Source organism: Colobus angolensis, unplaced genomic scaffold (assembly GCF_000951035.1).
Source record: "Colobus angolensis palliatus isolate OR3802 unplaced genomic scaffold, Cang.pa_1.0 Scaffold255, whole genome shotgun sequence".
NCBI classification, from domain to species: Eukaryota; Metazoa; Chordata; class Mammalia; order Primates; family Cercopithecidae; genus Colobus; species Colobus angolensis.
The window spans coordinates 133,544-142,598 of NW_012115766.1; the positions used below are offsets into that span (position 1 = coordinate 133,544).

The 9,055-nt window shown below is 38.9% G+C and overlaps 1 protein-coding gene across 1 annotated transcript in view; it reads right to left on the bottom strand.

Annotated features, from left to right (window-relative positions):
• Positions 1-7,056, bottom strand: part of RFC3 (replication factor C (activator 1) 3, 38kDa) — a 19,765-nt gene extending 12,709 nt beyond the window's left edge. Inside the window, exons 1-3 of the mRNA XM_011946892.1 lie at positions 6,842-7,056; positions 3,896-4,033; positions 902-969 (exon numbers count right to left, since the gene is read on the bottom strand). Coding sequence (XP_011802282.1) covers positions 902-969; positions 3,896-4,033; positions 6,842-6,928 — 293 coding nt within the window. The 5' untranslated portion in view covers positions 6,929-7,056. The remainder of the gene's footprint in view (positions 1-901; positions 970-3,895; positions 4,034-6,841) is intronic.
• Between the last annotated feature and the right edge of the window lie 1,999 nt (positions 7,057-9,055).

The following is a 9,055-nucleotide window of genomic DNA, read 5'->3' on the forward strand; positions in this document are numbered from 1 at the left end:
TTGTTATGATCAAACCCATTCCCAACAATCTTGTTTCTGTTAGTTTTCTTTGAGATGCCTAGAGAAAATAATAATACCTATCTGTTAGGGTTGTTTTAAGGATTAAATGTAATAATCCAGGTAAAGCTTCTCACAAAGTGCCTGCTACTGAAAACAACATACACATTAGCTTGTAATGCTATTGCTCCCGCTCCATTTGGTGTCCTCCCTCTCCCTGAAATGGATGTTCACTCCTGCCTCTGTGCCACTGCCCATGTTGAGTATGCCTGACAATATCCTCAATTCTGTTCTCCTTTAAGAACTCATACAGTGCCACAGATCATTGCAGCTTACCCAGTTAGCTCCCAGAATCATTTCTACACCACTTAATACTTAACAGCTGTTGCATGAGTTTTCGATGCCTCTCCAACAAGTTCCTAATCTTATTATTGCATGACAGAGAATAAAGATATTGGTTGGTGGACTATTATAATACCTCCAATCAAGAAATTTAAACAAAGAGAGCGACAAAGAAAGATTTGGCAACCCAAAGTCAATTTCTGAAATATTTACTCCAAATACTGTAAACTTTTTAGACACACTGCTCATCAGCAATGAATGAGCCAATATAATTCAACAAAAATTTACTGACAATATAATATACTGTGTGTACATCCATGAGCTCCCTAGAGCTAGAAAAGGTAAATACATCGTTGAAATTATTTGACACAGAAGGCAAAACCAGAAGGGCTTTAGGATTCCCATTTCAAGCAGGGCAGCTCCACTTTAATCTGTTTTGTTTTATAAACTGTGCTTCCACACGTATCAATTTACTTCAAAAAAGGGTTTCAATCTTTAAAAAAAAGAAAGCCCAAAACCAATTTCCCTAAAAATGCTTAATTTCTATATAGTAGTAACTTACCTAGGATTAACTTCAAGGTGGTAGTTACTTGCAATGGTGCTAATTTCAATTTTCTTTTTAGATGGAGTCTGGGGACAAAGAAAAAGGTATTTTTAACATTTATTTATTGCCTATTTCCCCACTCTTTTGTATTTCCATTGGTTTTCTTTTATTATACAAAGTAAAACTCTAGATAACCACCATTCTATGTCTTAACTTTGTTAATCCCACTCTTTTCTCAATGTGCAGATAAACATGTTTTTATACAAATTGGGTCAAATCACACATCCTGTTTTATTGTGACTACCTTTTTCTTTTCCTTATCTCCAGAAATCCCCAAACCAAATCTGTATACCATTTGAAACACACATCATTGCAAACGATCTGTTCCTTTAGTCTTTTCCATGTTAACACAAAGATAAACATACACAAATATATTTTCATGGAGTGTCAATTTCTTGTAAAAAATAAAAATTAAAAAAAGGAAATCATACACAAGTCTCTGTGTTTTGCTTTTCCTACTTAATATATCTTGGTAATCCTCTCAGACAACTAGCACAGTGTTACAGTCACACACCAACCTATGGCATGGATGTTCCAAAGCTGGTCACACTGATAGACATTTTGTTTTCTGAAATCAAACAATTCCACAATTAACATACGTGTACATATACTGCTTTCATTTCTATGTAAGAGATTCCCAGTTTTTGGGATTGAAGGGAATGTGTTTTCTAACTTTAATATAATACATGTGTGTGTGTACGTATTGACCAGTCTGCTTCATAAAACAGTCTAATGATTCACTTTTCCACGGGCAACTCTCTTCCCCAACATTCCCCATCTACAATAGGTTTTATCATGCTTTCCAATTTTCCAGTTTGGTGAGTATATAATAGACTTACACTGCTTGACAATCACAAAGGTCAAACATCCTTATATGTGTTTACTGCCACTTATATTTTTCTCCTGTGACTATTTGTTACAGAAGAATCTATTATTCAGTTTTCTACCAGATTGTCTTTCTGTTATCAATTTGCAAAAATCTCTTATTTATACATTCCTTTCAAATATTTTGTAACGATCTTTACTTTTTCTATTGATTTTACGTATAATTTCTGCCATAGCAATTTTGCTTTTTTTTTTTTTTTTATTTTGAGACGGAGTCTCACTCAGTCGCTCAGGCTGGAGTGCAGTGGCGCGATCTCAGCTCACTGCAAGCTCCGCCTCCCGGGTTCACGCCATTCTCCTGCCTCAGCCTCCCAAGTAGCTGAGACTACAGGCACCCGCTGCCAAGCCCGGTTAATTTTTTGCATTTTTAGTAGAGACGGGGTTTCACCGTGTTAGCCAGGATGGTCTCAATATCCTGACCTCAGGTAATCCACCCAAAGCGCTGGGATTACAGGCGTGAGCCACTGCACCCGGCCGCAATTTTTCAAATTCATATATCCAGGTGTCTACTTTTCTCCTACAGTTTCCATGTTTTCCTATAAAAGGTTTTATTTACCCATGAGCAATTCATACAGTCTAAAAAATTTTACTCTAAGAAATTTAGTGTTTCATTTTAACATTTAAGTCTTTAATTTATCTGGAATTTGTCTCTATAAATTGTATGCCATAGGGACTCAATTTTGTTTTCTCTGGATATATAATTAGTTATGATGACACACTCTGCTGGCTCATCCTCTTCCACTGATTTGAAATAGAACCTCTATCACATTTCTAAGCTCTCTTTCCATTTTCACTTGTCTAATTCTCTATTTTCATGCCAATATAATACTGTTTTATTTACAATAATCATACAGTATGATTTACTACCTGGTAACACAAGCCCTACTTCACTAGTCTTTTTTCATAACTACTTTAGCTAGTCTTAGAAATGTACTGTTCCATATGGATGGACTTTAAGATCATTTCATACAATTATAACAACCACTTGAAGTTTAATTAGAATTTCATAGAAATGTATAGTGTCACCTGGGGCAAACAGATCACTTAAACTATTAAGCCTCCCATCTGGGAACATGCTGCAACATTCCATTTGATTGGCTATTTATTGTCTCTCTCTAAGATACTAGTTTCTTCTGACAGATCCCACACCATTTCTGTCCCTATATAAGAATTTCCACCACAACATACAACCAGCATCTCAAACTCAATGTATCTAAATAGATGCTAATCGACACTAGCCTAAAATCCAGTTACCTTCCCGAAGATTCTGTTTATAGCACTGCCATCCACACTCAGCATATGATTTTTTCAGTGCCTAATATGTAAAGACATTCTACCAGAGGATATGAAAATGAATACATGTTCTTGACATACAGTCAAAACAAATACAATCTTGTCAAAGTAGAAGATGTATAAACTACTACAACCACAGCAAAACAAAGTAAGTACTATTAAAAGTATAAACTACAAGTTGTAGAAGAAAAGTTAATTCTAATGGGGCAGGAAAAAGAAGGATACATTTCAGCTAGTTTTAAACATCATCCATAATAGAAAATCATAAAAATGTGCTACATGGTATGAAGCTGGACATCTTGGCAAGGGCAAGATCATAGGAAGCCTCTCAACATCCCAGAGTTTCAGGCCTCCTTTCCCAGTCAGTCAGTTGCCCCCTCTTTATCAAGTTACTTGATACCATGCTTAACATTTTTCTCAAAATGATTCTCTTTCTTTCTATCCTCATTACTGCTCTCAGAAAAATGAAGTTTGGAAACCTGAGTTCTAATTCCAGCTAAAACATTGTCTTATTAGGCAATCTGAAATTAATCTCACCCTCTACATTTTACCCCAAACCCTCTGTTGCTCTTATTTCCTATCTAACATAAATGGCTTTGCTCTGGTTATAACACGTCTATAAATCAGTACCTCTCAAATCCTGTGCCCCAAGACTACCTGTGGAATTCTTATTTAAATTATACATTAGGAAGCAACTGGGTTGGGGGCATACATGACCAAGACTGAAAGTCCCTGCTATAAATCACTTTCAGGGCCTCAAAGTGAAATGCTTACTGTGATGGTCTGATGTTCAATTCTCAATTTTTCCACTCCAACACCATAAAGTTCACGTAGAATACACATAATTCTTGTCTTTTTTCCAGCACCTGATGGTCCATACACTAACAGATGAGGAAAGTCACCACACTGCACCTGAAAAAAAGGAACAAGGCATTTTTCCCTAGTCAAACTGAGCTGCTCTAGGTAGAACCAAACTACTTTTTAAGTATAAAATATTTTATGTATCTATCCATGAAACTCCAAGTTCATGGGTAGATATACCCAAGTTTTTATATATGTGGAAAACTTGGAGTTTCATGGGTAGATAAACAAAATATTGTGTATCATATATATGTATATATATTCTGAAATGTTTACTATTCGCCTGGCACTACTTTTGTATAACTTACATACATGACACAGCACATGCAAGACACAAAACTAAATGCTAGAAAGCAAGAACTCGTAAACCTGGCTATCAGAAGCACCTAGAAAACTTTTTAAATAAAGGACTGACTAATGAATAGACCGTATCATCCATGAGATTAGGATTCTGTAACTCTGAGATTCAGGCCTTTCTTAGTCTGGACTATTAGAAACAGTCCCTGTGATAACAAATCAGTGTATTTGGTTCCTTTGGGAGGTTACTTGTGAGATAAAGGAAAACTTCATAGGAGAGTGGGGATGCGAAACAGGGAAAGCAAGGCAGCCACTAAGAGTGTGTTTTCAAGTTGAATGCCTCCAGGTATCTGTGTTTGATCCTGCTAGGGAAACTCTTAAAGCCAACATAAACACCCACCAGAGTGTTAACCTACCCAGGGGGTGGGGAAGCTGCAATATGATTATCTCTGATTAGTTCTTTCTTGAAGCCTGCTTAGGAATGTGGATGGGGGAAGCGAAAGAGCATTAATTTCAGGCATTTCAAATCTGTTTATGGGTGTCACAGAGAGAAAAGCCCTCAGGCAAAGTACAGATCTACAGTTAGAAGTCAGAAGTCAGTCTGTGTGCACTCAAAAGGAAGAGGACTGGGTAGGGCACTGACCATATCTGCTGATGATGAGTTTTGCAAAAGCTTTTCAGGTGTTTCTGATGATCAGTCTGGTTTGGGAACCAGAGCTACGAAGGCTATAAAGATGAGTGGGTGACAGACCTTAGCCTCAGGCGCATAAAATCTTTTAAGGCAAAGTTCTGTAAATAACCATTATTGAAAAAATGGAATACGTATCTTAAGAGAAGCGCTTATTGCAATGAATTTTAATACCTTGTAAACTCATCCATCTCTGTCACAGAAAAGTCTCAAGGAAAAAACTATTCAATCTAATACAGTGCCTGGAAAATGGTAAGTGTCCCACAGACACTTACTGCCTTTGTTTTTTAAACTTCAATCTAATCAAAAATAAGGATTATGCTTTAAATGTTTCATAGTTTGATTAAGCTGCAAATAAAAGAGTAAACAGGTGAACACTTCTTAAAAGCAAATTTAACATTTAAGATTATATAAAATTGATGTCCAAAATATACATTCCAAATTCTGTACAACAAAAAGTGGCCACAGAAAATAAAATGTATTCTATGACTAGGAAAACTGAAGACAAAGCTATTGATGGAAAATGTAATTTGTCTATAAATTATGGATACTGCCATGATCAATTTATTTTAAATTAGTATACATGCAGTATCATTAATTAAAGATCAATCTCGCAACACTATCAACTAGTCTAATGACTTTCATATGTACAGTCTTTTCTTATAATTTCTTATTTTTAAGAAGCACTTAACAAATAGTATCTGTAAACCTAAGAAAGGTCGGTAAGGGAAAACCAGGGTATTGGGCAAAAACGTTTCAACAGCATCATATATTAATTTGAGGTCCTTAATAGGAGTGAACAAATGTCTTCCACAGACACTACATAACTTAGTCTCCTAAAGATCCTTCTTTACTCTCTACTCCCTTAAAGATTCAGTTCGTTCCTCACAAAATATTGCCATTAGACACTTTTATCAACCACAACAGACAAAGAGGCATCAGGATAGATAGGAGGGAATCTTTCATAAAGCACTAATCTCAGTCAGGCACGGTGGCTCACGCCTGTAAGCTCAGCACTTTGGGAGGCCGAGGCAGGTGGATCACCTGAGGTCAGGAGTTCGAGACCAGCCTGGCCAACGTAGTGAAACCCCGTCTCTACTAAAAAATACAAAAATTAGCCGGGCGTGGTGGCGGGCGCCTGTAATCCCAGCTACTCGGGAGGCTGAGGCAGGAGAATCTCTTGAACCCGGGAGGCAGAGGTTGCAGTGAGCCGAGATCATGCCATTGCACTCTAGCCTGGGCGACAAGAGCGAAACTCCGTCTCAAAAAAAAAAAAAACTACTAATCTCAGGAACGTCCTAGTACAATTTATTTGAGAATTTTATGATCTTTGGAGTAAATACATATTTACAACACTTTACTTGTCAATGACAACACTGATATCGAGAGATCTTAAGCCAGTTAGAAGGCAAATCTCATGGTGTCACCTATGCTCAAAATGTTCCAACGGCTTCCCATCTTATTCTGAGACTTACTGAGTCTGCACCCCCAACTCCGACTACCCTTCCCGCTGGTTCACCATTATAGGCTACACCAGCCTCCTGAGGTTCTTAGAATATGCCTTGCATATTCCTGCTCGGGAATTTTGCACATGCTGTCCCCTCTTACCTGTTCCACTCTTTGCTCGGATTTCTGTATTTATGACTTTTCAATTTCCTTCAAGTCTCGGCTCAGATGCCACTTCTCAGTGGAGCTTTTCTTGTTTAAAAATACAAGCCGGCCTCCCATACCTTTTCCCCCTTTCCTTTGTTATTTTTCTCCATAGCACTTATCGCCTTCCAATGCAGGAGGAAGCAGCACTGCTCCTCGGGGAGGGCAAAACCCCGAGCCAGGGGGCCTCCGCTCTCCCATGCTCCCGGCCCCCAAGGACTCACCAGGTTGCGCAGCTGGGTCGCCTGCTCCTTGTGATAGTCCAGCCGTCCCAAGGAGCAGGGCCGATACTTGTCCACCCAGAGGCTCATGGCAGCTCGACTTCCCGGGGACCTACGCTTGAAAGTCCCGCGCGAGCGCGCGTCTTCCCCCAAACACAGAGACAAGTTTTCCCGCGAGCGCCAAATCTCGTGACGTCACTACCGGTCGCGGCTCCCTAAATGCTTTAGGACGCAAAGGCTACGGGGGCCGTGTGCAGACAAAATCAGTCGCCTCGTCTGTGCCTTCTAGGTCTGCAGTTCACTGCTTTGTTTTCTCTTTGTTCGCACCCTCTATTATATTCTAGAAATTATCAGGCGGATTGAAAATGTGGTTGTTGCCCTCTTGGCGTTACATCCGGATACCTCAGAGAAGACACTTCCTTTCATTTATTCATTCATTCACTTAATTCATTAAACAAAAATTTACTAAATATCTGCTAGGTGTGGAACTCAGTTTTCGGCACTAAATATACATCTCAGGGTTTCACTCACTTGGCAGGTACCCAATAAAGCTTCATTGGATAAATCGCTTAAAAATGTCTGATCTTCACTATCCTTTGTTACCTCTATTCCTCAATATTCTTATTGAATTAGAAGCAAAAGAATCAAGAGCATGGAAAAACTACCGAGATGTGGCCTGTAGGGGAGAAGACATGAGGTTAATATGCATTCTAAGCCTAGAATGTTTGAAAGCCCTCCAATTAAAATGTGTAGAACGATCTGAACCCTTCAGAAAAATATTCTGCACATGAAGTTCATATGCAACTTTTGAAGTTCTTTTCAAATAGTGCCTCTCAAAATGCACTTTACTCATTGTACATAATATTAATTCCTTATTTAATTTATGCTTTTATTTTGTGTATTGTTGAAAACCCTAAGTCTTGCCATTTGATTACACGGTCTTACAGGCAGGAAATGATTTCCAAATATGCTTAATAACCTTTCACCAAAGTACCTCTTACTCATTTATTAATCAAGAATTTATCATGCTCTTCTACGAATCGTCATATTACATGAATTACTCCTGCAGGCAAAGAATTATCCACATCACCAAGTGTAAGATTTAATCCCTGTTCTCGAGAAACTTTCTATAATAAGCCTCGAAGGCTTCTGCCTCAGGGCCTTGGTAATTACTGTTTCCTCTTCCTGGACTATGTTTCTCCAGGGTCAGCAGAGTTGAGCCCCTCATTTCCTTCAGGATGATGGCTCAAGTATTGTCTCCTCACTGAGGATTCCCTGACCACCCTATTTAATATTGCAAAAAAGCTTCATCTTCTTTATGCTTCTCTCCATTTGAATTGAAATGGAGGAAGTGTTTGAAATGAGAAGGTAAAGGAAACCAGAAGCAGAGATAGTGAATTGTGGTCTATGTGGATATCATAATCATAAAGAATGATACTGGAAATAAGTACTGAGAGGAAGAAAGAGAAGGACCAAGTGCTAGAATGATCAATGATTTGGCAAGAGTGACCATAAGCATGACAGACAACTTCAATAAGGAGGAGTGGTTGATGGCAGAGGCTGAAGACATGTGCTTCAATGTTGTTGGGGATTCTGAAGAAGGAGAAATAGTGTGGTGGGCTCAGGAAGTCCAGTTAAATTTGAATTTCAGAGAGCTTTTTTGTATGTCTGGCAAAATTTATTACAAATAATTTTTTTCTCGTATAAGTATGTCTCTGACAATATTTGAAATTGTAGGCCGGGCGCGGTGGCTCAAGCCTGTAATCCCAGCACTTTGGGAGGCCGAGACGGGCGGATCACGAGGTCAGGAGATCGAGACCATCCTGGCTAACATGGTGAAACCCCGTCTCTACTAAAAAATACAAAAAACTAGCCGGGCGCGGTAGCGGGCGCCTGTAGTCCCAGCTGCTCGGGAGGCTGAGGCAGGAGAATGGCGCAAACCAGGGAGGCGGAGCTTGCAGTGAGCTGAGATCTGGCCACTGCACTCCGGTCTGGGGGACGGAGCGAGACTCCGCCTAAAAAAAAAAAAAAAAAAAAGAAATTGTAATAAATATTGCCAGGGACATACTTATATGAGAAAAAAATCAGTGTTTATCTGAAATTCAAATCTAACCAGTGCCCTGTATTTTATCTAGCAATTTTACTCCAGACTCTTGAATATATGGGATATGAGAAATTGCTACAGAGGAAATAAAGTCCTTGGGGTTGGTAAACTAC